The sequence below is a fragment of the Ammospiza caudacuta genome, chromosome 39 (assembly GCF_027887145.1).
Source record: "Ammospiza caudacuta isolate bAmmCau1 chromosome 39, bAmmCau1.pri, whole genome shotgun sequence".
Lineage (NCBI taxonomy): Eukaryota > Metazoa > Chordata > Aves > Passeriformes > Passerellidae > Ammospiza > Ammospiza caudacuta.
Window position 1 is genome coordinate 281,693 of NC_080631.1, and position 27,929 is coordinate 309,621.

Here is a 27,929-nt window from a genome sequence, read left to right on the forward strand (position 1 = left end):
GCTAAATGCGATAAACCCAGATCTATTAATTAACAACTCAGACCCTTGCAATTAACCCAGGCCCATTAATTAATTAATGCGTCGGATAATCGCGATAAACCCAGATCTATTAATTAACGGATCGGGCCATCGCCATCAACCCGGGCCCATTAATTAATTAATGCGTCGGATAATCGCGATAAACCACGCACCCGGTAAAGCAATCGACCCATCGATCGCCAAAGCCAAGCCCTCCAATTAACCGCCGCCCGCTAATTACCCCGAGCGGCGCCAGGGCCAGGCCCCGCCCCTTTCCCGCCGAGCCCCGCCCCCTTTCCCGCCGAGCCCCGCCCCTTTGCCGCAGGCCCCGCCCCTTTGGGCCATAAAAGCCGCTGCCGCCGGAGCCCGGCACCGCCGCCGCCATGGCCGCCCCCGCCCTGCCCGCCCTGGCCTTCCTCGCCCTCCTCGCCCTCCCGGGTCAGCCACGCCCCCTCTCCCCCCGACCACGCCCCCTCCCCTCTGACCGCGCCCCTCCCCCCCCCATTTTTTCATGACTTTTTTACAATTTGACGGAATTTTAACGATTTCTCCCCGTTTTTCCGCAGGGCTCCGGGCGGCCGTGACCCTGCAGGAGTCCGGGGGGGACCTGCAGCCCCCCGGGGGGTCCCTGCGCCTCCTCTGCCGCCTTTTCGGGGCCCGTCCCGCCCATTTCGGGGTCCTCTGGGTGCGGCAGCGCCGCGACGACCCCAGGCTGGAGATCCTGGGGGGCGGGGCCGGGGGCGGGGGCGGGGGCAGGTTCAGGGTGGGGGAGGGGGCGGCGCTGGAGGGGGAGGGGCTGCAGGAGGGCGACTCCGGCGCCTATTTCTGCGCCGCTCACGGCGGCGCCGCGCCGGCGGGGAAGGGTGCGCGAAACCTCAACGGGGGGGCGGGGCTGGTCACGGTTGGGTTGGGTTGGGTTGGGTCAGTCGTGGTTGGGTTGGGTTGGGTTGGTCATGGTTGGGTTGGGTTGGGTGGAAGAGGAAGAGGAAGAGGAAGAGGGGGTTGGGTTGGTCACGGTTGGGTTGGGTTGGGTTGGGTTGGTCATGGTTGGGTGGAAGAGGAAGAGGAAGAGGGGGTTGGGTTGGGTTGGGTTGGGTTGGGTTGGTCATGGTTGGGTTGACTTGAGTTGGGTTGGATTGGTCGTGGTTGGGTTGGGTTGAGTGGAAGAGGAAGAGGAAGAGGGGGTTGGGTTGCGTTGGGTTGGGTTGGGTTGGGTCGGTCATGGTTGGGTTGGGTTGGGTCGGTCATGGTTGGGTTGGGTTGGGTTGGGTTGGTCATGGTTGGGTGGAAGAGGAAGTGGGGGTTGGGTAGACTTGAGTTGGGTTGGTCATGGTTGGGTTGGGTTGAGTTGGGTTGGTCATGGTTGGGTTGGGTGGAAGAGGAAGTGGGGGTTGGGTTGGTCACGGTTGAGTTGGGTTGGGTTGAGTTGGGTTGGATTGGTCATGGTTGGGTGGAAGAGGAAGACGAAGAGGGGGTTGGGTAGACTTGAGTTGGGTTGGGTTGGGTTGGGTTGGGTTGAGTTGGGTTGGGTTGGGTCGGTTGTGGTTGGGTGGAAGAGGAAGACGGGGTTGAGTTGGTCATGGTTGGGTTGGGTTGGGTTGGTCATGGTTGAGTTGGGTTGAGTTGCGTTGGGTTGGGTCGGTCATGGTTGGGTTGGGTTGGGTTGAGTTGAGTTGGGTTGGGTCGGTCGTGGTTGGGTGGAAGAGGAAGAGGAAGAGGGGGTTGGGTTGGGTTGGGTTGAGTTGGGTTGGGTTGGGTTGGGTTGGTCATGGTTGGGTTGGGTTGGGTTGGGTTGAGTTGAGTTGGGTTGGGTTGGGTTGAAGAGGAAGAGGAAGTTGAGTTGCGTTGGGTTGGGTTGGTCATGGTTGGGTTGGGTTGGGTTGGGTTGAGTTGGGTTGGGTTGGGTTGAGTTGGGTTGGGTTGAGTTGGTCGTGGTTGGGTGGAAGAGGAAGAGGGGGTTGGGTTGGTCATGGTTGGGTTGGGTTGGGTTGGGTTGAGTTGAGTTGAGTTGGGTTGGGTTGAAGAGGAAGAGGAAGTTGAGTTGCGTTGGGTTGGGTTGGTCATGGTTGAGTTGGGTTGGGTTGGGTCGGTCATGGCTGGGTGGAAGACGAAGACGGGGCTGGGTAGACTTGAGTTGGATTGGATTGGATTGGGTTGAGTTGAGTTGGGTTGGGTTGGGTTGGATTGGCTTGGGTTGAAGAGGAAGAGGAAATTGCGTTGGGTTGGGTTGGTCGTGGTCGCGTTGAAGAGGAAGAGGGGGTTGGGTTGGTCATGGTCGGGTTGAATTGACTCGAGTTGGGTTGGTCACGGTTGGGTTGGGTTGGGTTGAGTGGAAGAGGAAGAGGAAATCGGGTCGGTCATGGTTGGGTTGGGTTGGGTTGGTCATGGTTGGGTTGGGTTGGTCATGGTTGAGTTGGGTTGGTCATGGTTGGGTTGGGTTGGGTTCCTCATGGTTGGGTTGGGTCGGTCATGGTTGAGTTGGGTTGGTCATGGTTGGGTTGGGTTGGGTCGGTCATGGTTGAGTTGGGTCGGTCATGGTTGGGTTGGGTTGGTCATGGTTGGGTTGGGTTCATCATGGTTGGGTTGGGTTGAGTTGGGTCGGGAGACCAAACTCCCAAAATCCAATTTTTGCAGGCCAAAAGCACCAAATGAATTCAATTTCCCCATTCCCAGGTGAAACCCACCCAACAAAAGCCACAAAATTCCCATTTTTGTACACAGAAAGCACAACGCTGGTCCCGTTCCCCTTTTCCCCCAAATTTCCAACATTTCTCCCCATTTCTCCCCAATTTCCCCAAAACTCCCCCAATTTTTTCCCCCTTTCCAGGCGAAATCCCAATAAAAGTCACAAAACCCTCAATTTTTGTACCCAAAAAGCACAAAAACTCTTCCGTTCCCCCGTTTCCCCCCCGATTTCCCCAAATTTCTTAATTTTCCTCTCTTCCGGCTGAAATCCACCCAAAAAGAGTCACAAAAAATCACATCTTGCACACAAAAGGCACCAAAATTGTTCAATTCCCTCAGATTTTCCCCCAAATTTTCCCATTTCCCCCCATTTTCCCCAAATCCCCTTGGATTTTCCCAAATTTTCCCATTTTGTCCCCAAATCCCCTTGGATTTTCCCAAATTTTCCCATTTTCTTCCCAAAATCCCCTTGGATTTTCCCAAATTTTCCCATTTTCCCCAAAATCCCCTTGGATTTTCCCAAATTTTCCCATTTCCCCCCATTTTGTCCCCAAAATCGCTCCAAATTTTCCCCCTTTTTTTGCTTTTTTCCCAATCCCCGCCTTTCTCCCAATTTTTTCCAATTTTTTCCCCCAAATCCCCCGCCCCATTTTTTTCTCCTTTTTCCCCAATTTTTCTCCCAAATTTTCCCCTCATTTTCCCCCCATTTTCCCCCCGAGTTTTTCCCATTTTTCTCACAATTTTCCCCCCCAAAATCCCAAATTTTTTTTCCCATTTTCACCCCAAGTTTTCCCCAAATTTTCCCCAAATTTTCCCGAAATTTTCCCAAAATTTTCCCGAAATTTTCCCCAAATTTTCCCCAAATTTTCCCCGTATTTTCCCCGTATTTTCCCCAAATTTTCCCAAAATTTTCCCCGAATTTTCCCCGTATTTTCCCCAAATTTTCCCGAAATTTTCCCCAAATTTTCCCCGTATTTTCCCCGTATTTTCCCCAAATTTTCCCAAAATTTTCCCCGAATTTTCCCCGTATTTTCCCCGTATTTTCCCCAAATTTTCCCCGAATTTTTCCCCAAATTTTCCCCGAATTTTTTACCCAAATTTTCCCCGTATTTTCCCCGTATTTTCCCCAAATTTTCCCCGTATTTTCCCCAAATTTTCCCCGAATTTTTCCCCAAATTTTCCCCGAATTTTTTACCCAAATTTTCCCCGTATTTTCCCCGTATTTTCCCCAAATTTTCCCCGTATTTTCCCCAAATTTTCCCCGAATTTTTCCCCAAATTTTCCCCGAATTTTTTACCCAAATTTTCCCCGTATTTTCCCCGTATTTTCCCCAAATTTTCCCCGTATTTTCCCCGAATTTTCCCCGTATTTTCCCCAAATTTTCCCGAAATTTTCCCCAAATTTTCCCCTTATTTTCCCCGTATTTTCCCCAAATTTTCCCCAAATTTTCCCGAAATTTTCCCCAAATTTTCCCCGTATTTTCCCCAAATTTTACCCAAATTTTCCCCAAATTTTTTACCCAAATTTTCCCCGAATTTTCCCCGAATTTTCCCCGAATTTTCCCGAAATTTTCCCCAAAAATTTCCCCAAATTTTCCCCAAAATTTTCCCGAATTTTTCCCCAAATTTTCCCCGAATTTTCCCGGATTTTCCCTCTTTTCTGCCCCTCCCCTCCCCCCTCGCTGTTTTTACCGATTTTGGGGTTTTTGGCCCCAAACCCGGGCGGGTTTTTGGCGCCCTCGGCGGCACCGTGGGAGCGGCGCCGGCGCTGCTGCTGCTCCCGGGGGCACAAACGGCGACAAAAACCCCAAAAACCCCAAAAAATCCCCCAAACCCCCAAATTTCACCCCAAAAACCCCAAACTCGGCCACTCTCAACCCAAATCCCGCCTTTATCCCCACCAATAAAAACGGTTTTCCCCCCATTTTCCCCCTGTTTTCCCCAAAATATTTTAATTTTTTCCCCCAAATGTTTCCCATTTTTCCCCAAAATTTTAATTTTTTCCCATTTCTCCACGTTTTTCCCGTTTGGCCCCAATTTTTTTCCCTTTTTTTTTTCCTCAAAATATTTCAGTTTTTCCCCTTTTTTTACCCCCAAATATCTCAATTTTTTCCCATTTTCCCCTGATATCACCCCCAAAAAAAACCCAAAAAATCCCCATTTTTACCCCAAAAAATCCTCCAAAACTCCTCCAAAAAAATCCTTTAAAAATCCCTCAAAACCCCCCAAAAACCTCTCCAAAAAACCCCCCAAAATCCCCATTTTTACCCCAAAAAATCCTCCAAAAATCCTTTAAAAAATCCCTCAAAACCCCCCAAAAACCTCTCAAAAAAAAAAACCCCAAAAATCCCCATTTTTACCCCAGAACCACCTCAAAAAAAAAAAAAAAAAAAAATCCCCAAAAAACTCCCCCAAAAATCCCGTTCAAAACTCCCATTTTCACCCCAAAAATTCCTTTTTAAAAACCCTAAAAAAATTTCAATTTTTACCCCAAAAACCCCTGAAACAAACCCTCAAAAACTCCGGAAAAATCCTCAAAATTCTCTCCCTAAAAAACCCCAAATCCACTCATTTTTTACCCAAAACAATCCCTAAAAAAGCCCTAAAAAATCCCATTTTTACCCCAAATTTTGCCCCAAAGAAATCTTTTCAAACTCTTTTTCAAAGCCCCTAAAAAACCCCAAAATCCTCCCAAAAAAACCCCAAAAGCCAAACCCCAAACCTCCCATTTTTATCCCAAAAATCTTTTTAAAAATCCCATTTTTTACCCCAGAAAATAACCCAAATTTGCCCCCATAAAACCCCCAATTTTTCCACCAATTTCCCCCCAAAAACCCCCAAAAATCCCAAATTTACCCCCCCAAAAAAAAATCAATTTTTTCCCCTTTTTCCCCCCAATTTCCCCCATTTATTTTCCTCATTTTTCCCCAAAAATTCCAATTTTTCCTCATTTTTCTCCCGTTTTTCCCCATTTATCACCCCAAAACCCCAATTTTGCCCCAATTTCCCCCCATCATTTTCCCAATTTTCCTCCCTAAAACCATTAAATTTTTCCCCATTTTTCATCATTTTCCTCCAATTTTCCCACATTTATTTTCCTCCCCAAAAATCCAAATTTTTCCCACATTTTCCCCCCCAAAAATCCAAATTTTTTCCCACATTTTCTCCCCAATTTCCCCTCCACTTTTCCCCTATTTTCCCCCACCATTCCTCCCAATTTTCCCCCATTTTTACCCCAAAATTTCAAATTTTTTTCCCATTTATTTTTTCAATTTTTTCGCATTTATTTTTTCAATTTTTCTTCATTTTTTTCTCCCGTTTTTTCCCACATTTTCACCCCAAAACCCCCAGCTTTTCCCCAATCTTCCCCCAACTTCCCCCCCGCTTTCCTCCTATTTTCCCCCACCATTTCCCCCAATTTTTCCCCAAATTTTCCCATTTTTTATCATTTTTCCCCCATTTTTCCTCATTTTATTTTCCTCCATTTTTCCCCATTTTTTCTCCCGTTTTTTCCCACATTTTCACCCCAAAACCCCCAACTTTTCCCCAATCCTCCCCCAACTTCCCCCCCGCTTTCCGCCAATTTTCCCCCACCATTTCCCCCTCATTTTTCCCCAAATTTCCCATTTTTTATCATTTTTCCCCGTTTTTCCCCATTTATTTTCCTCCATTTTCCCACATCTTTTCTCCCGTTTTTTCCCACATTTTCACCCCAAAACCCCCAATTTTCCCCCAATCTTCCCCCAACTTCCCCCCCGCTTTCCTCCCGTTTCCCCCCACCATTTCCCTCTATTTTTCCCCTTTTTCTCAATTTTTTCTCATTTCCCCCCAATTTTCCGCATTTTATTTTCCTCCATTTCCCCCTATTTTTTCTCCCGTTTTTCCCCACATTTTCACCCCAAATCCCCCAATTTTCCCCCGATCTTCCCCCAACTTCCCCCCCTCTTTCCTCCTATTTTCCCCCACCATTCCCCCGAAAAACCCAAAAATTTCCATTTTTTTATCATTTTTCCCCATTTCCCCCCCCAAAAAATCCAATTTTCCTCCATTTTTCTCCCGTTTTTTCCCACATTTTCACCCCAAAACCCCCAATTTTCCCCCAATCCTCCCTCAACTTCCCCCCCGCTTTCCTCCTATTTTCCCCCACTATTTCCCCCCGTTTTTCCCCCGAAATTTCCCGTTTTTTCTCATTTTTGCCCGTTTTTCGCGTTTCTCCCCGTTTTTGCCGGCGCGGCCGCGGGCCCCGCCCACCGTGGGTCGCTATTGACGCCTGGGGCAGCGGCACGACGGTGACGGTGTCGAGCGGTGAGTCCCGAGCCCTCTGTCGCGACATTCCGGCCCCAAATCGCGACTTTTCACCCCAAAATTCGAATTCCGCGACCCCGAAAACCCCCGGGGGCGAAAAAACCGCGGGAAAATTGGAAATTCCGGCGGGGAGAAATCGGAATTTTGGCGGGAAAATCTCGGGGTTTTGGCGGGAAAATTTGGGGGGGGGGGGGAGAAAATTTGAATTTTTTTAGGGAGGAAAATCTGAATTTTTTTGGTGAAAATTTGGAATTTTGGGGGTAAAAATTCGAATTTTTTTTAGGGCGAAAATTTCAAATTTTTTGGAATTTTTAGGGAGAAAAATTCGGATTTTTCAGGGGGAAAATTTGGAATTTTTGGGTCCAAAAAATTGGAATTTTTTCTTGGGGGGGGGGGAATTGGATTTTTCGGGGGCGAAAATTTGAATTTTTAGGGAGAAAACGTCGGGATTTTTGAGGATAAAAATTGGAATTTTCAGGTCCAAAAACTTGGATTTTTTTGGGGAAAAAGATAGGATTTTTGGGTCGAAAAATTTGGAATTTTGGGGGGAAAATTTTGATTTTCTAAGGTAAAAATTTTGAAATATTGGGGGTTAAAAATTCAGAATTTTAAGTCCAAAAATTCGGAGTTCTAGAAAAAAAAATTTTGATTTTTTGGGGGGAAAATTCGGATTTTTTAGGTCCAAAAATTCGGGTTTTTTATAGGTAAGAATTTGGATTTTTATGGACAAAAACTTGGAATTTTTAGGTCCCAAAATTTGGATTTTGGGGGGCAAAATTTTGGGGATTTTTTCAGTGAAAATTTGAATTTTTAGGGAGAAAAAGTTGAATTTTTAAGGATAAAGAATGGAAAGGTTTAGGTCTGAAAATTTGGATTTTTAGGGACCAAAGTTCGGGGGATTTTCGGTAAAAAAAAAATCGATTTTTTTAAGGGGTAAAAATTTCAAATATTTAGGTGTAAAAGTTCGGATTTTTTGGTGAAAATTTGAAATTTTTAGGGGTAAAAATTCGAATTTTTAAAATAAAAAAGAATTGGATTTGAAATCCGATTAAAACCCAATTAAAATAGATTAAAATTTAATTTAAAATGGATTAAAATTCGATTAAAAACCAGTTTAAAATTCGATTAAATTTTGATTAAAAATTAACTATAATTCGTTTAAAATTTGATTTCAAATTTGATTTAAAGTCATAAAAATCCACTTTAAAATTAAATTAAAAATCAATTTTAAACCAAATCAAAACTGATGAAAATTCGATTAAAATTTGATTAAAAATCGCTTTCAAGTCAATAAAAAATCAAATTAAAAATCCAAATACAATTCGAACAAGATTTCATTAAAAATTAATTTTAAACCGAATTTAAAATTAATTTAAATTTAATTAAAACCCAACTACAAATTGATTTCAATGTAATTAAAACAAATTAAAAATTAATTAAATTCAATAAAAAAATTGAAAATTTTTCCCCCCAAAAATCAAAAAAGGAACCGAAACCCCAAAGGCCCCAAAAGGGGAAATTTGGCCCCAAAAAAGTTTCGAAAACAACAAAAAAAGGGGAAATTTGGGGTTTTTGGGGGGAATTTCCCCTTTTTTGGTCAAAACAACACCTGGGGAGGAAAATTTGAATTTTTGGGGGAAAAATTTGAATTTTTGGGGGAATTTTGGTGAAAAAATTTGAATTTTTAGAGGAAAACATTGAATTTTTTTGGGTAAAAAAATGGGAATTTTTAGGGGAAAAATGGGAATTTTTAGAGGAAGAAAATTGAAGTTTTTGTTTTTTTTTTTTTTTCATCAAAAATTGGGGTAAAAATTGGAGGATTTTTGGGCTGAAAATTTCGAGTTTTTAGAGGAAAAATTTTGATTTTTTAAGGGGAAAAAAAATTGAATTTTTGGGGGTTTTAAACAGAGAACATTTGGGTAAAACATTGAATTTTTGGGGCTCAAAATTCGAATTTTTAGAAGGAAAAAAAAAGAATTTTTGGAGGAATATTTGGGGTAAAAATTGAATTTTTGGACGGGGAAATTTTGGGGTAAAAAAAAGTGAATTTTGGGTAAAAATTTGGGGATTTTTAGTGGAAAAAATTGAATTTTTTGGAGGTAATTTTGGGGTCAAGAATGAGATTATTGGGGAGTTAAAAATGAGCAGTTTTGGGCAGAAAATTTTGATTTTTTTGGGGGGTAAAAATTGCGATTTTAGGGCAGAAAATTTTGGGTTAAAAATTGAATTTTGGGGCAGAAAAATTGAGTTGAAAAAATTGAATTTTTTGCGAATTTTTGGGGTGAAAATGCGAATTTTGGGTCCAAATTTGGGGGTTTTTAAAGAGGAAAAAAGAGAATTTTGGGGTGAAAAATTGAGATTTTTAACGGGGTTTTAATGGGCGGCTTTAATTAAGTTTTAATTATTTTTAATTGTGTTTTATTAGAGTTTTATTATTTTTAGAGTAAGTTTCAATTATTTTCAATTAGGTTTTATTTGCTTTTTAATTGAGATTTGAGTTTTAATTGGTTTTTAATTTAATTTTAATTGGTTTTTAATTTAATTTTAATTATTTTTAATCGGTTTTCAAGGAGCTTTAATTGCCTCTACTTTTAATTATTTTAATTGGGTTTTAACTGGTTTTAATCGAATTTTAAATCAGATTTTTAATTCTATTTTAATCCAATTTTAATTGAAGTTTTGGCCAGTTTTAATAATTTTAATTGATTTTAATTGATTTAATTGAGTTTTAGTCAGGTTCAATTAACTTATTTTAAATTAATTTAATGTAATTTGAATTCAGTTTAATTTAGTTTAATTTAATTTTAATTTAGTTTAATTTCATTTTAATCAATTTAATTTATTTTTCTTCAATGTAATTAATTTAATTTCGTTTAAAATTACTTATTATTGAATTTAATTCAGTTTACTTAATTTTAATTGGATTTAATTGATTTTAATTGAGGTTAATTGTTTTTAAATGGTTTTTAATTAATTCTAATTTGGTTTAATTGGTTTTAATTGGGTTTTAATTGGGTTTTAATCGGGGTTGATTGGTTTTAATTGAGTTTTAATTGGTTTAATTGGATTTAAGGGAATTAATTTCATTTTAGTTAGTTTTAATTGGCTTTTATTAGAATTAATTTGGTTTTAATTGGTTTTTTTAAGGGAATTAATTAGTTTTAATTGCCTTGAATTTGGTTTAATTGGGTTGTAATCAGTTTTAATTGGATTTAAGGGAATTAATTGACTTTAATTGGTTTTAATTGGATTTTAAGGGAATTAATTCATTTTAATTGGTTTTATTTGGTTTTAATTAGAATTCACTGGGTTTCAATTGGTTTTAATTAGTACTGAAGGGAATTAATTCGTTTTAATTGGTTTTAATTAAAATTAACTGGGTTTTAATCGGTTTTAATTAGTACTGAAGGGAATTAATTCATTTTCATTGATTTTAATTAGAATTCACTGGGTTTTAATCGGTTTTAATTAGTACTGAAGGGAATTAATTCATTTGAATTGGTTTTAATTAGAATTCATTAGGTTTTAATTGGTTTTAATTAGTACTGAAGGGAATTAATTCATTTTAATTGGTTTTAATTGGAATTCATTAGGTTTTAATTGGTTTTAATTAGTACTGAAGGGAATTAATTCATTTTAATTGGTGTTAATTAGAATTCACTGGGTTTCAATTGGTTTTAATTGGTACTGAAGGGAATTAATTCACTTTAATTGGTTTTAATTGATTTTAATTAGAAATGACTGGGTTTTAATCGGTTTTAATTAGTACTGAAGGGAATTAATTCATTTTAATTGATTTTAATTAGAAATGACTGGGTTTTAATCGGTTTTAATTAGTGCTGAAGGGAATTAATTCATTTTAATTGGTTTTAATTAGAAATTACTGGGTTTCAATTGTTGTTAATTAGTGCTGAAGGGAATTAATTCATTTTAATTGGTTTTAATTAGAATTCACTGGGTTTTAATTGGTTTTAATTGGTACCGAAGGGAATTAATTCATTTTAATTGGTTTTAATTGATTTTAATTTGTTTTAATTGATTTTAATTAGAATTCACTGGGTTTCAATTGGTTTTAATTAGTACCGCAGGGAATTAATTGACTTTAATTGGTTTTAATTCGCTTTCATTGAATTCTAATTGGTTTTAAATTGCTATTGAGGGGAATTAATTAGCGATAATTAGCTTTTAATTGCTTCGTTAGGGAATTCCTTCCGTTTCCATTGGCTTTGATTGGATTTTAATTGGCTTTAATTGGCTTTAATTGGGGTTTGGGGGAATTGGTTTCGTTTTATGGACTGGTCCGGACTGGTTTGGACTGGTTTAGACTGGTTTGAACTGGTTTGGACTGGTTTGGACTGGTTTATACTGGTTTGGACTGGTTTGGACTGGTTTGGACTGGTTTATACTGGTTTGGACTGGTTTGGACTGGTTTGGACTGGTCCATACTGGTTTGGACTGGTTTATACTGGTTTATACTGGTTTGGACTGGTTTGAACTGGTTTGGACTGGTTTATACTGGTTTGGACTGGTTTGGACTGGTTTATACTGGTTTGGACTGGTTTGGACTGGTTTGGACTGGTCCATACTGGTTTATACTGGTTTATACTGGTTTGGACTGGTTTGGACTGGTCCATACTGGTTTATACTGGTTTATACTGGTTTGGACTGGTTTGGACTGGTCCATACTGGTCTATACTGGTAGAGCTGGGCTGGCCGGGGGTGCCTGTACTGGTTTATACTGGTCCAGACTGGTTTATACTGGTTTGGACTGGTTTATACTGGTCCGTACTGGTCTGTACTGGTCCGTACTGGTCAAGCTGGGCTGGCCGGGGGTGCCTGTACTGGTTTGGACTGGTCTGGACTGGTTTATACTGGTTTATACTGGTTTGCACTGGTTTATACTGGTTTGGACTGGTCCATACTGGTCCATACTGGTAGAGCTGGGGGTCCTGGGGGTACTGGTCCATACTGGTTTATACTGGTCCGTACTGGTTTGGACTGGTCCAGACTGGTTTATACTGGTCCAGACTGGTTTATACTGGTCCAGACTGGTTTATACTGGTCCGTACTGGTTTGGACTGGTCCAGACTGGTCCGTACTGGGAGAGCTGGGCCAGCTGGGGGTGCCCGTACTGGTCTGAACTGGTCCAGACTGGTTTGTACTGGTTTGTACTGGTCTGCACTGGTTTATACTGGTTTGCACTGGTCTGGACTGGTCCGGACTGGTTTGGACTGGTTTGGACCGCTCCCAGCTCGTACTGGTCCCATACTGGTTTGTACTGGTTTGTACTGGTACAGCTGGGGGTGCCCGTACTGGTCTGGACTGGTTTGGACTGGTTTGGACTGGTTTGGACTGGTCTGTACTGGTTTATACTGGTTTGGGCTGGTTTGGACTGGTTTGGACCGGTCCCAGCTCATACTGGTTTGTACTGGTTTGAACTGGTCCTATACTGGTCGAGCTGGGGGCAGCTGGGGGTGCCCGTACTGGTTTATACTGGTCCGGACTGGTTTGTACTGGTTTGGACTGGTCTGGACCGGTCCGTACCGGTTTATACTGGTTTGTACTGGTTTGTACTGGTTTATACTGGTAGAGCTGGGGGAACTGCGGGTGCTGGTACTGGTCTGGACTGGTTTATACTGGTCTGGACTGGTCCAAACTGGTTTATACTGGTGTGGACTGGTCCGTACTGGTTTGTACTGGTCCATACCGGTCCATACTGGTTTATACGGGTCCATACTGGTTTGGACTGGTCCATACTGGTTTATACGGGTCCATACTGGTCCATACCGGTCCATACCGGTTTATACTGGTTTATACTGGTTTGGACTGGTCCCATACTGGTTTATACTGGTCCGTACTGGTTTATACCGGTCCATACTGGTTTATACTGGTTTATACTGGTCCATAGTGGTTTATACTGGTCCCTACTGGTCCATACTGGTCCGTACTGGTCCATACTGGTTTATACTGGTTTGGACAGGTCCGGACTGGTTTATACCGGTCCATACTGGTTTATACTGGTCCGTACTGGTTTATACTGGTTTGTACTGGTCCGTACTGGTCCATACTGGTTCATACCGGTCTGACCCGCTCCCGATTTTCCCGGAAACCCCCACAAAATTTTTGCCGGGATCTTTGACGCGATTCCGCCGAACTTCGACGCGTTTCGACGGAATTTTCGCGCGCGTTTTCACCGAATTCCCGCCGACTTTCGCCCGAATTTTCGCCGTTTCTAACCCAAAACTTTCGGGTTCCCTCTCGGCAGCGGGCGCGCGCGCCCCGGAGCTGTTCCCGCTGTCGCCGTGCGGCGCCGGCGCCTCGCCCTTCTCCGTGGGCTGCGTGGCCGTCGGCTTCGCGCCCGCGCCCGTGGCCTTCGCCTGGAGCGACGCGCGGAACCGCAGCGCCGCCGGCGCCGCCTTCCCCGCCCTGCCGCGTTCCGGAACCTTCCTGGCGGCCTCGCGGCTGGGAATGGAGCCCGAGGAGGGCAAGGCCCGGCAGCCGTTCCGCTGCCACGCCCGCCACGCCCGCGGGGAGCGCAGCGTGCAGGTGTACAACCCAGGTGAGGCGGGGAGGGGAACGGGCGGGGAGGGGAACGGGAAACGGGGCAGGGATGGAGTGAAATGGCCCCAAAAAATGGAGTGAAATGGCCCGAAAAATGTGCCAAATACGCAGTGAAATGGCCCCAAAAAATGGACTGGAATGGCCCGAAAAATGTGTCAAAAATGGTGCAAAAGACATGCCAAAAATGGACTGAAATGGCCCCAAAAAATGGACTGGAATGGCCCGAAAAATGTGCCAAATATGCAGTGAAATGGCCCAAAAAATGTGCCAAATATGGAGTGAAATGGCCCCAAAAAATGGACTGGAATGGCCCAAAAAATGTGTCAAATATGGAGTGAAATGGCCCCAAAAAATGTGCCAAATATGGAGTGAAATGGCCCAAAAAATGTGCCAAATATGGAGTGAAATGGCCCCAAAAAATGGACTGGAATGGCCCAAAAAATGTGCCAAATATGGAGTGAAATGGCCCCAAAAAATGGACTGGAATGGCCCAAAAAATGTGCCAAATATGGAGTGAAATGGCCCAAAAAATGGACTGGAATGGCCCCAAAAAATGGCCCAAAAAATGTAGCAAAAAATAGACTGAAATGGCCCAAAAAATGGACTGGAATGGCCCCAAAAAATGGACTGGAATGGCCCAAAAAATGTAGCAAAAAAAATGGTGCAAAAAATGGACTGGAATGGCCCGAAAAATGTGGCAAATATGGACTGAAACGGCCCAAAAAATGTGTCAAAAATGGTGCAAAAGCTGTGCCAAAAATGGACTGAAAAGGCCCAAAAAATGGCCCAAAAATGTAGCAAAAAATCGACTGAAATGGCCCAAAAAATGAACTAAAGTGGACTAAAAAATGGACTGGAATGGGTCAAAAAATGTGCCAAAAATGGACTGAAGTGGCCCAAAAAATGGCCCAAAAAATGTAGCAAAAAATGGACTGAAATGGCCCCAAAAATGGACGAAAATGGCCCGAAAAATGTGCCAAATATGGACTGAAATGGCCCAAAAAATGTAGCAAAAAAATGGACTGAAATGGGCCCAAAAAATGGAGGAAAAATTGACTGAAATGGCCCAAAAAATGTAGCAAAAATATACTGAAATGGCCCAAAAAATGTGTCAAAAATGGTGCAAAAGCTGTGCCAAGAATGGACTGAAATGGCCCAAAAAATGGACTAAAGTGGACTAAAAAATGGACTGGAATGGACTAAAAAAATGTAGCAAAGAATGGACTGAAATGGCCCCAAAAAATGGACTGGAATGGGTCAAAAAATGTAGCAAAAAATGGACTGAAATGGCCCAAAAAATGGACTAAAGTGGTCCAAAAAATGAACTAAAGTGGACTAAAAAATGGACTGGAATGGCCCCAAAAAATGGACTAAAATGGACTAAAAAATGTAGTAAAAAATGGACTGAAATGGCCCAAAAAATGGCCCAAAAAATGTAGCAAAGAATGGACTGAAATGGGCCCAGAAAATGGACTGAAATGGCCCAAAAAATGTGCCAAATATGGGCTGAAATGGGCCAAAAAATGTGTCAAAAATGGTGCAAAAGCTGTGCCAGGAATGGACTGAAATGGCCCAAAAAATGGCCCAAAAATGTAGTAAAAAATGGACTGAAATGGCCCCAAAAATGGACGAAAATGGCCCGAAAAATGTGCCAAATATGGACTGAAATGGCCCAAAAAATGTAGCAAAGAATGGACTGAAATGACCCAAAAAATGGACTAAAATGGTGCAAAAGATGTGCCAAAAAAATATACTGAAATGGCCCAAAAAATGTAGCAAAGAATGGACTGAAATGGCCCCAAAAAATGGACTGGAATGGCCCGAAAAATGTGGCAAATATGGACTGAAATGGCCCAAAAATGGCCCAAAAAATGTAGCAAAAAATGGACTGAAATGGGCCAAAAAATGGACTAAAGTGGACTAGAAAATGGACTGAAACGGACTAAAAAAATGTAGTAAAAAATGGACTGAAATGGCCCAAAAAATGTGTCAAAAATGGTGCAAAAGCTGTGCCAAGAATGGACTAAAGTGGCCCAGAAAATGGACTGGAATGGCCCCACAAATGGCCCAAAAAATGTAGCAAAAAATGGACTGAAATGGCCCAAAAAAATGGACTGAAATGGTCCAAAAAATGGACTGAAATGGTCCAAAAAATGTAGCAAAAAAATGAACTGAAATGGCCCAAAAAATGGCCCAAAAAATGTAGCAAAAAACGGAGTGAAATTGCCCCAAAAAATAGACTGGAATGGTGCAAAAAATGTGCCAAAAATGGACTGAAATGGCCCAAAAAATGGACTAAAATGGTCCAAAAAACGGCCCAAAAAATGCAGTAAAAAATGGACTGGAATGGGCCAAAAAATGGACTGGAATGGGCCAAAAAATGGACTGGAATGGGCCAAAAAATGGACTGGAATGGGCCAAAAAATGGACTGGAATGGGCCAAAAAATGTGCCAAAAATGGTGCAAAAGATGGACTAAAATGGCCCCAAAAAAATGTAGCAAAAAATGGACTGAAATGGCCCAAAAAATGCACTAAAATGACCCAAAAAAAACCATATCTTCCCGAAATTTCCACCCATCTCTTCCCCGAAATTTTCAGCTATTTTCATCAAGGTTTCCCCCCCAAATTTTCGCCCATCTTCCCCAAATTTCCACCTATCTTCCCCAAATTTTCACCCTTTCACCCCAAATTTTTTCGCCCCTCTTTTCAGGCCCCGCCTCCCCGGCCTCGGCCCCGCCCTCGCTGACGCTCCGCCCGCCGTCCCGCGAGGACTTCCAGGGCCCGTCGCGCAACTCGTCGCTGCTGTGCCAGGTGCGCGGCTCCCGGCGCGGCGTCGGCGCCGCCCCCATCCGCTGGCTGCGCGACGGCGCCCCCCTGCGCCGCGGCGTCACCGCGCTGCCGCCGGCGCCCGAACCCTCCGGGCTCTTCGTGGCCGGCAGCCGCGTCGAGGTGAGCGAGGCCGAGTGGGAGAGCGGCGTCGTCTTCACCTGCCAGGCCGGCGACGAGATGAGGAACACCAGCAAGGCCATGGAGTGCGGATGTGAGCTCTTGGGGGGGGAAAAACGCCAAAAATTGGGGCTTTGGGGTCGTTTCGGGGCGAAAATCAGGGAAAAAATTGGGTTGGGTTGGGTTGGGTTGATTGAGGAGATGAGGAACACCAGCAAGGCCATGGAGTGCGGATGTGAGCTCTTGGGGGGGGAATAACGCCAAAAATTGGGGCTTTGGGGTCGTTTCGGGGCGAAAATCAGGAAAAAAATTGGGTTGGGTTGGGTTGGGTTGGGTTGTGTTGGGTTGGGTTGGGTTGGGTTGATTGGGTTGGGTTGAGTTGAGTTGGGTTGATTGGGTTGGGTTGAGTTGGGTTGGGTTGGGTTGGGTTGATTGGGTTGGGTTGAGTTGATTGAGTTGGGTTGGATTGGGTTGTGTTGGGTTGGGTTGAGTTGGGTTGGGTTGGGTTGGGTTGAATTTATCTGGTTGGGTTGAACTCATTGGGTTGAGTTGAGTTGGGTTGATTGGGTTGACTTGACTTGACTTGATCGAGTTGGGTTGACTCAAACAATTCCCCAACCCCAACGACCGTTTTGACCCAAAACCCCCCAAAACCACCACCAACACCCTTCCATTGGCCAACCCTCAACCCCAACGACCGTTTTGGGTCAAAAACCACCCAAAACCATCCAGAAGGGTCTTCCATTGGCCAATGGCCAACCCCAACGACCGTTTTGGGTCAAAACCATCAAGAAGGGTCTTCCATTGACCAACCCTCAACCCCAACGACCGTTCTGGGTCAAAACCATCAAGAAGGGCCTTCCATTGACCATCAAGAAGGGCCTTCCATTGGCCAACCCTCAACCCCAACGACCGTTTTGGGTCAAAAGCCACCCGAAACCGTCAAGAAGGGCCTCCCATTGACCAACCCAACCCAACAGACGACCAGCCGCTGGCCGCCCCCGAGCTGCGCGTGGAGCCGGTGCCGCCGTCGTTCGCCGACGTGTTCCTGGAGCGCGCGGCGCGCCTCACCTGCCGCGTGTCCAACCTGGCGCCGCCGCCCGACGGGCTGGAGATCACGTGGCTGGACGGCGAGCGGCCGTTGGCCACGGCCACGGCCCCGCCCACGCTGCAGGCCAACGGGCTGCTGCAGGCCGAGGGCGTGGCCAGCGTGGCGGCCGAGGCCTGGGAGTCGGGGCGCGAGTTCACGTGCCGCGTGGCGCACCCCGAGGCGCTGCTCTTCCCCAGGGAGGTCGCCATGAGGAAGACGCCGGGTGAGCGCCGTTTGGGGGGGAAAGTTAGAAAAATCGGGGTTCGGGGGGGGAAAAAAAATTTGGGGTTTCGGGGAAAAAGAAAATTCGGGGTTTTCAGGACAGAATTTGGGGGTTTTAGGTGGAAATTTGCGGGTTTTTTTTGGCGTTGAAAATTCGGGGTTTTAGCCCGGTTTGGTGGTGGGGTTGGCTGAAGGAGGAGGAGAAAAAATTGGGGGGTTTTGGATTAAGAAAAGGGGAAATTTGGGGGTTTTTAGGAGAAAATTTGGGGGTTTTAGGTGGAAATTTGGGGGTTTTAGCGTTGAAATTTGGGGTGTTTAGCGCTGAAATTTGGGGGGTTTGGAAAAAAATTTGGGGGGTTTGGAAAAAAATTTGGGGTTTTAGGTGAAAATTTGGGGTTTTTAGCGTTGAAATTTGGGGTGTTTAGCGTTGAAATTTGGGGGATTTTGCGTTGAAAATTTGGGGGTTTGGAAAAAAATTTGGGGTTTTAGGTGAAAATTTGGGGTTTTTAGCGTTGAAATTTGGGGTGTTTAGCGTTGAAATTTGGGGGATTTTGCGTTGAAAATTTGGGGGTTTGGAAAAAAATTTGGGGTTTTTAGCGTTGAAAATTTGGGGCTCTTAGGTGAAAATTTGGAGGTTTGGGAAAAAAAATTTGGGGTTTTTAGGTGAAAATTTGGGGGTTTTAGGTGAAAATTTGGGGGTTTGGGAAAAAAAAATTGGGGTTTTTAGGTGAAAATTTGGGGGTTTTAGGTGAAAAATTTGGGGGTTTGGGGGGAAAAAATTTGGGGGATTTTAGGTGAAAATTTGGGGTTTTTGCGTTGAAAATTTGGAGTTTTAGGTGAAAATTTGGGAGTTTTTGCGTTGAAAATTTGGGGGTTTTTAGGTGAAAATTTGGGGGTTTTAGGGTGAAAATTTGGGGTATTTATGTGAAAATTTGGGGGTTTTTAGGTGAAAATTTGGGGGTTTTAGGGTGAAAATTTGGGGGTTTTTTCGGTGAAAATTTGGGGGGTTTTTAGGTGAAAATTTGTGGTTTTTACGTTTAAGTTACAGGATTTTAGAGCAAAACTCTGGATCCCAAAAATCCCCACCCATCCACCCCAAAACCCCTAAAAATTCACAATTCCATCCCAAATCCCCCAAAGCCCATATTTCACCCCAAAACCCCAAATACCCCCTATAAAACCCCAAAATCCCAATAATTCACCCCAAATTTTTTCTGTTTTTAGTCCCGGACGCGTCGCCGCCCTCGGTGCACCTGCTGGCCCCGCCCGCCTGCGCACCTGGGCCACGCCCGCCCCCAAAATCCCCTTTATTCACCCCAAAACCCCAAATATCCCTTATAAAACCCCAAAATCCCAATAATTCACCCCAAATTTTTTCCGTTTCCAGTGCCGGACGCGTCGCCGCCCTCGGTGTACCTGCTGCCGCCGCCCGCGGAGCAGCTCCGCCTGCGCACCTGGGCCACGCTCACCTGCCTGGCGCGCGACTTCAACCCGCCCGAGCTGCTGCTGCGCTGGCTGCGCGACGGCCGCCCCCTCCCGCCGGGCCGCGCCCTCACCTTCCGGCCCCGCCCCGACACCGGCCACGCCCCTTCCGGCCGCGCCCACCTGGCGCTGAGCGCGCTGACGGTGCCGGCGGCCGAGTGGGAGGGCGGCGCCGTCTTCACCTGCCTGGTGGGGCACGAGCGGCTCCCGCTGGGGCTGGCGCAGCGCTCCGTCGACAAGGCCTCGGGTAAACCCGCCAGCGTCAACGTCTCGCTCGTCTTCGCCGACTCCCTGAGCGGGTGCCGCTGAAATCCGGGTTTTTTTTCCCCCCGAAAAATAAGGGGTTTGGCGGAGGGAAATAAAGGTTTTTCGCAGAAAAAACGCCCATATTTTAGCTCGAAATTACCGTTTTTCAACGAGGCTTTGGGTCGAAAAACGGCTTTTCCTAAGGAGGTTTGAGCGCGTTTGTGTGTCGTTGGGAAAAAAATCGGATTTTTGCCCAAAAGCGCCGTTTTTTAACACCCAAAAATAGCGGGTTCTTACCCGGTTTTCCCAAAAATAGCGGCTTTTACACTTTTTTCCCCCACCAAAGTTTTGATTTTTTCCCTGCCTGGTTTTCCCCTCGTCTTCGCCGACGCCTTGAGCGGTTGTCGCTGAAATCCGGGTTTTTTCCCCCGAAAAATAAGGGGTTTGGCGGAGGGAAATAAAGGTTTTTCGCAAAAAAAAACGCCCATATTTTAGCTCAAAATTACCGTTTTTCAATGAGGCTTTAGGTCGAAAAATTACTTTTCCTGAGGAGGTTTGAGCGCGTTTGTTGTCGGAAGTTGCGTCGTTGGGAAAAAAATCGGATTTTTACCCAAAAACGCCGTTTTTTAACACCCAAAACTAGCAGGTTCTTACCTGGTTTTCCCAAAAATAGCGGCTTTTACACTTTTTTCCCAAAAATAGCGGTTTTTACCCGGTTTTCCCACCAAACTTTGATTTTTTTCCCTGCCTGGTTTTCCCCTCGTTTTTAGCAATTCTTTGAGTGGATGGTTTTGAAATTTGGGGTTTTTTCCCCCAAAAAAAGGCACTTTCGCAAACGAAAATAAAGGTTTTTCGCAAAAAATCTCCCTTTTTTCAAGCTGGAAATTACCGTTTTTCAACGAGGCTTTGGGTCGAAAAACGGCTTTTCCTAAGGAGGTTTGAGCGCGTTTGTGTGTCGTTGGGAAAAAAATCGGATTTTTGCCCAAAAGCGCCGTTTTTTAACACCCAAAAATAGCGGGTTCTTACCCGGTTTTCCCAAAAATAGCGGCTTTTACACTTTTTTCCCCCACCAAAGTTTTGATTTTTTCCCTGCCTGGTTTTCCCCTCGTCTTCGCCGACGCCTTGAGCGGTTGTCGCTGAAATCCGGGTTTTTTCCCCCGAAAAATAAGGGGTTTGGCGGAGGGAAATAAAGGTTTTTCGCAAAAAAAACGCCCATATTTTAGCTCGAAATTACCGTTTTTCAATGAGGCTTTAGGTCGAAAAATTACTTTTCCTGAGGAGGTTTGAGCGCGTTTGTTGTCGGAAGTTGCGTCGTTGGGAAAAAAATCGGATTTTTACCCAAAAACGCCGTTTTTTAACACCCAAAACTAGCAGGTTCTTACCCGGTTTTCCCAAAAATAGCGGCTTTTACACTTTTTTCCCAAAAATAGCGGTTTTTACCCGGTTTTCCCACCAAACTTTGATTTTTTTCCCTGCCTGGTTTTCCCCTCGTCTTCACCGACGCCCTGAGCGGTTGTCGCTGAAATCCGGGTTTTTTCCCCCGAAAAAAACGCGCTTCGGCGAAGGGAAATAAAGGTTTTTCACCAAAAAATCGCCCCATTTTCAGCTCAAAAACGCGATTTTTTAGCACGGTTTTAGCTCCAAAAACTGAATTTTCCTAGAATGTTCTGAGGCCGTGTTTGTAACGGAACGGGTTTTGTTCAAAAGAGTGAAGTTTTACCGAAATTTGGTGGCTTTCGCCCCAAAAATAGCGGTTTTTACGCAGTTTTCCCACCAAAGTTTTGATTTTTCCAAGCGATTTCGAGTTTCGCACAAGCTACAATTTTTTTTTCCCGGATTTGACCCATTTTTACCAAATTCGCCCAAAAAATCCGACTTTTTCCCGCCAAAATTTACGAATTTTTATCGAAAAGCCTCGTTTTTCCGACATGCCAATTTTTCCTCAAAAAAACAATTTTTCCCTTAAAGTTGCCGTTTTTCACCCCAAAATGGCCGCTTTTTCTCACCCCAAAATTTGGTTTCACCCCACCAAAATTTGACCGTTTCTCACCCAAAAATCCAAATTTTCTCACAAATCCACTTTTATCCGCAGCGACCAATTTCTTCCCAAAATCGCCGCTTTTTCACCCCAAAAAAATCGATCATTTTCACCCAAAAACCCCATTTCTGGGAGACACCAAATTTTCCTGAAACCGACACTTGTTTTCCCAAAATCGCCGCTTTTTCACCCAAAAATTCCAATTTTTCCCACCAAAAAATCACCGTTTTTTCTTGAAAAACCTGCTTTCCCTAAGACACCAAATTTTCCCAAAATCGCCCCCTTTCCACCCAAAAAATCCAAGTTTTCCCACCAAAAATTGCCAACTTTTCTCCAAAAATCCCGGTTTTTTTTTTAGACACCCAACTTCCCAAAAACCAACCCGAAATTCCCACCCAAAAATCGCCACTTTTTCCACCCCAAAAATTCCCATTTTCCCCACCAAAAATCTTCCATTTCTCTCCCAAAAAATCCCATTTTTCCCACACAAAAATCTCCCCAAAATCCCAATGTTTTTCCCAAAAAATTGCAAACAAAACTCCGATTTTTTTCCCCCAAAACTGAGGAAATTTCCCCCAATTTCCACCCTAAAATTTCCCCAAAAAATTGCCCCAAAATCCCCAATTTCCACCCCAAAAAAAGTAAAAATTCCATAAAATTCCAAATTTTCCCCAATTTCCCCCCACATTCCCGCCCCAAAATTGCAAAAATTCAATAAAAATCCACATTTTTCCCGCAACTGAGGAAGTTTCCCCAAAATTCCCTTTTTTCCACAAAATGTGGGGAATTTTGACTCCAAAATTTTGGGTCCAAAAGCGCCGAATTTGGGAAAATTTTGGGGGGGGGGCGGCCACCAGGGGGTGCTGCAGAATTTGGGAAATTTTGGGGTGAAAATTGTAAATTTTGGGGTAAAAATTTCCAAATTTTGGGGTAAAAAAATTCCAAATTTTGGGTGGAAATTCAGGATTTGGAGATGAAAAAAATTCCCAAGTTTTGGGGTCAAAAATTGGGGATTTGGGGACCAAAAATTTCCGGATTTTGGGGTGAAAATTGGGAATTTGGGGACAAAAAATCCCCCAAGTTTTGGGGCAGAAAATTCGGGATTTTTTGGGTGGAAATACCGAAATTTTGGGGTGAAAATTTTGGGGTGAAAATTTTGGGATTTGGGATTGAAAATTCAGGATTTTGGGATAAAAAAATGTCCCAAATTTAGGGGGAAAATAAATTCCCAAATTTTGGTGCAAAAAATTTGGGATTTTTGGGGTGGAAAATCCCAAATTTTGGGGTAAAAAATTACCAAGTTTTGGGTGGAAATTCAGGATTTGGAGATGAAAATATTTCCCAAGTTTTGGGGTCAAAAATTGGGGATTTGGGGACAAAAAATTCCCCAAATTTTGGGGCAAAAAATTCGGGATTTTTTGGGTGGAAATACCGAAATTTTGGGGTGAAAATTTTGGGATTTGGGATTGAAAATTCATGATTTTGGGAATAAAAAAATTTCCCAAATTTAGGGGGAAAATAAATTCCCAAATTTTGCTGCAAAAAATTTGGGATTTTTGGGGTGGAAAATCCCAAAGTTCGGGGCGAGAATTCAGGATTTTTAGGAATAAAGAAATTCCCAAATTTTGGGGTGAAAAGTTCCTAAATTTTGGCCAAAAAAATTGGGATTCGGGAGGGTAAAAATTCCCAAATTTTGCGATGCAAAATCCCGGATTTTGGGGTAAAATTGGGAGGATTTTTAGGGAGGAATTTGGGGTAAATTTTAGGAAATTTGGGGAAATTCTGTTTTTTTTTTTTTTGTGAAAATTTTTGGGGACTTTTTGGGGACATTTTGGGTTTTAAAAAAAAATCTCAAATTTTGGGTCCAAATCCTCAAATTTTTGCCCCCGAAACCCCCAAATTTTCACATTAAAAAAAAATTTAAAATTTCACCTCAACCCTCCCCAAAATTCGAAATTTTAAGAAACGAAAATTTCTCGTTAAAACCCCCAAACTCCACCCTAAAATTCTGAAACTTCGCCCCCAAAACCCCCAAATTTTCACATTAAAAAAAAATTTAAAATTTCACCTCAACCCTCCCCAAAATCCCGAAATCGAAAAAATGAAAATTTCTCGTTAAAACCCCCAAACTTCGCCCTAAAATTCCGAAATTTCGCCCTAAAACTTCCGAATTTTGAACGAAATTTTCACGATTTTCGGTAAAATTCCGCCGAAATTCCGATTTTTCTCGTTTTTTCTCATTTTTTGTGTTTTTTTCCCCGTTTTCCTCAGCTCTCCTGGCCGGGGCCGCCCTGGAGGAGGACGAGGACCTGCGGAACCTCTGGGCCACGGCCTCGACCTTCATCGTCCTCTTCATCCTCAGCCTCTTCTACAGCGCCACCGTCACCCTCATCAAGGTGAGGAAAAAACCCCAAAATTGACCAAAATCCCCTTTTTCCCACCCAAAAATCCCTTTTTTCCCCGTGGATTTATGGCAAAAAACGACGATTTTACGGCAAAAAAATCCCATCTTTTATTCCATTTTCCGGCCCAAAAATTCAAATTTTTATTCCATTTTCCAGCCCGAAAATTCAATTTTTTTTTTCCCCGCTTGTTTCGTAGCACCAAAAAAAAAAATTCAAATTTTTATTCCATTTTCGAACCCGAAAATTCAATTTTTTTTCCAAATTTTTATTCCATTTTCCAGCCCAAAAATTCAAATTTTTTTCCCCGCTCGTTTCATAGCACCAAAAAAAATTCAAATTTTTATTCAATATTCCAGCCCCAAAAATTCAATTTTTTTTCAAATTTTTATTCCATTTTCCAGCCCGAAAATTCAATTTTTTTTCCAAATTTTTATTCCACTTTCCAGCCCAAAAATTCAAATTATTTTTCCCCACTTGTTTCACAACACAAAAAAAAAATTTAAATTTTTATTCCATTTTCCAGCCCAAAAATTCAATTTTTTTTTCCCCGCTTGTTTCATAGCACAAAAAAAAAAAAAATTAAAATTTTTATTCCATTTTCCAGCCCGAAAATTCAATTTTTTTTTCAAATTTTTATTCCATTTTCCAGCCCAAAAATTCAAATTATTTTTCCCCACTTGTTTCACAACACAAAAAAAAATTTAAATTTTTATTCCATTTTCCAGCCCGAAAATTCAATTTTTTTTTCCCCGCTTGTTTCGTAGCACCAAAAAAAAAAATTTCAAATTTTTATTCCATTTTCCAGCCCCAAAAATTCAATTTTTTTTCAAATTTTTATTCCATTTTCCAGCCCGAAAATTCAATTTTTTTTTCAAATTTTTATTCCATTTTCCAGCCCAAAAATTCAAATTACTTTTCCCCACTTGTTTCACAACACAAAAAAAAAATTTAAATTTTTATTCCATTTTCCAGCCCAAAAATTCAATTTTTTTTTTCCCCGCTCGTTTCACAGCACCAAAAAAAAAATTTCAAATTTTTATTCCATTTTCCAGCCCCAAAAATTCAATTTTTTTTCAAATTTTTATTCCATTTTCCAGCCCGAAAATTCAATTTTTTTTTTCAAATTTTTATTCCATTTTCCAGCCCAAAAATTCAAATTACTTTTCCCCACTTGTTTCACAACACAAAAAAAAAATTTAAATTTTTATTCCATTTTCCAGCCCAAAAATTCAAATTTTTTTTCCCGCTCGTTTCATAGCACCAAAAAAAATTCAAATTTTTATTCAATATTCCAGCCCAAAAATTCAATTTTTTTTTCCCCGCTTGTTTCATAGCACAAAAAAAAAAAATTAAAATTTTTATTCCATTTTCCAGCCCGAAAATTCAATTTTTTTTCCAAATTTTTATTCCATTTTCCAGCCCAAAAATTCAAATTACTTTTCCCCATTTGTTTCACAACACAAAAAAAAAATTTAAATTTTTATTCCATTTTCCAGCCCAAAAATTCAATTTTTTTTTCCCCGCTTGTTTCGTAGCACCAAAAAAAAAATTTCAAATTTTTATTCCATTTTCCAGCCCGAAAATTCAATTTTTTTTTCAAATTTTTATTCCATTTTCCAGCCCAAAAATTCAAATTACTTTTCCCCACTTGTTTCACAACACAAAAAAAAAATTTAAATTTTTATTCCATTTTCCAGCCCAAAAATTCAAATTTTTTTCCAAATTTTTATTCCATTTTCCAGCCCGAAAATTCAATTTTTTTTCCAAATTTTTATTCCATTTTCCAGCCCAAAAATTCAAATTTTTTTCCCCGCTCGTTTCATAGCACCAAAAAAAATTCAAATTTTTATTCAATATTCCAGCCCCAAAAATTCAATTTTTTTTCAAATTTTTATTCCATTTTCCAGCCCGAAAATTCAAATTTTTTTCCAAATTTTTATTCCACTTTCCAGCCCAAAAATTCAAATTATTTTTCCCCACTTGTTTCACAACACAAAAAAAAAATTTAAATTTTTATTCCATTTTCCAGCCCGAAAATTCAATTTTTTTTTCCCCGCTTGTTTCGTAGCACCAAAAAAAAAATTTCAAATTTTTATTCCATTTTCCAGCCCGAAAATTCAATTTTTTTTTTCAAATTTTTATTCCATTTTCCAGCCCAAAAATTCAAATTACTTTTCCCCACTTGTTTCACAACACAAAAAAAAAATTTAAATTTTTATTCCATTTTCCAGCCCAAAAATTCAATTTTTTTTTTCCCCGCTTGTTTCACAGCACCAAAAAAAAAATTTCAAATTTTTATTCCATTTTCCAGCCCCAAAAATTCAATTTTTTTTCAAATTTTTATTCCATTTTCCAGCCCGAAAATTCAATTTTTTTTTCAAATTTTTATTCCACTTTCCAGCCCAAAAATTCAAATTATTTTTCCCCACTTGTTTCACAACACAAAAAAAAAATTTAAATTTTTATTCCATTTTCCAGCCCAAAAATTCAATTTTTTTTTCCCCGCTTGTTTCATAGCACAAAAAAAAAAAAATTAAAATTTTTATTCCATTTTCCAGCCCGAAAATTCAATTTTTTTTTTCAAATTTTTATTCCATTTTCCAGCCCAAAAATTCAAATTACTTTTCCCCACTTGTTTCACAACACAAAAAAAAAATTTAAATTTTTATTCCATTTTCCAGCCCAAAAATTCAAATTTTTTTCCCCGCTCGTTTCATAGCACCAAAAAAAATTCAAATTTTTATTCAATTTTCCAGCCCAAAAATTCAATTTTTTTTCCCCCGCTTGTTTCATAGCACAAAAAAAAAAAAATTAAAATTTTTATTCCATTTTCCAGCCCGAAAATTCAATTTTTTTTTCAAATTTTTATTCCATTTTCCAGCCCAAAAATTCAAATTTTTTCCCCATGGTTTTATGCCCCAAAATGTCCTCTTTTTTTTTCCCAAAATATTCAATTTTGTCCTCATTTTACAGCCTGAAAATTTCGGGTTTTTTCCGAGTTTTATGCCCCAAAATTCAAATTTTTTTTCTCCCCAAAAAATCTTAGATTTTGTCCCATTTTGCAACCACAAAATTCCAATTTTTTTCCCGGTTTTATGCCCGAAAATTCAATATTTTTCCCCCCAAAAAAACCCCAATTTTGGTCCCATTCTGAAAACGAAAAAAATTTAATTTTTTTCCATGGTTTTACACCCCAAAAATATCAAATTTTCTCCCATTTTACAGCCCGGAAATTCAATTTTTTCCCAGGATTTTATGGCCCAAAAATTCCAATTTCCCCCCAAAATTTCCATTTTTTTTGTCCCATTTTACAGCCCAAAATTTCTGATTTTTTTCCCTGGTTTTACGGCCCAAAAATTCCATTTTTTTCCCCCAAAAATCCGAATTTTGGTCCCATTTTGAAACCCAAAAATTCGGATTTTTTCCCAGATTTTACACTAAAAATTCCCAATTTTTCTCCTATTTTGCACACCAAAAATTCAATTTTTTTCCCTCTTTTTGCACCAAAAAATTCCAAATTTTCTTCCATTTTACAGCCCAGAAATTCCGATTTTTCTCCTGTTTTTACTCCCAAAATTCTGAATTTTTTACCTTATTTTCCACCAAAAATTTCCAATTTTCCTCCCTTTTTCCACCCCAAAAATTCCAATTTTTCTCCCAATTTTTCACCCAAAAAATTCAATTTTTTTCCACAAATTATGGCCCAAAAATTCCAATTTTTTCCCCCCCCAAATTCCATTTTTTTCCCCGATTTCACCCCAAAATTCCAATTTTTTCCTTTGTTTTTCTGCTGAAAATTCGGGTTTTTCTCATTTCAGGTGAAATGACCCAAAATCGTCGGAATTCGCCCCAAATTCGGGAATTTTCTGGAATTTTCTCCAATTTTTCCTTTCCCCTCCCCCACCCTTGTAAATATCCCCAAAAAAACCTC

The 27,929-nt window shown here is 41.7% G+C and overlaps 1 gene segment (V, D, J or C); it reads left to right on the top strand.

The window, feature by feature from the left end:
- Positions 1-401: 401 nt before the first annotated feature.
- On the top strand, positions 402-27,929 carry LOC131570815 (Ig mu chain C region-like). The segment is given in 8 exon segments: positions 402-456; positions 585-764; positions 13,273-13,566; positions 16,280-16,609; positions 17,496-17,828; positions 19,215-19,556; positions 23,865-23,989; positions 27,817-27,929. Coding segments are annotated over 8 exon segments (1,668 nt in total).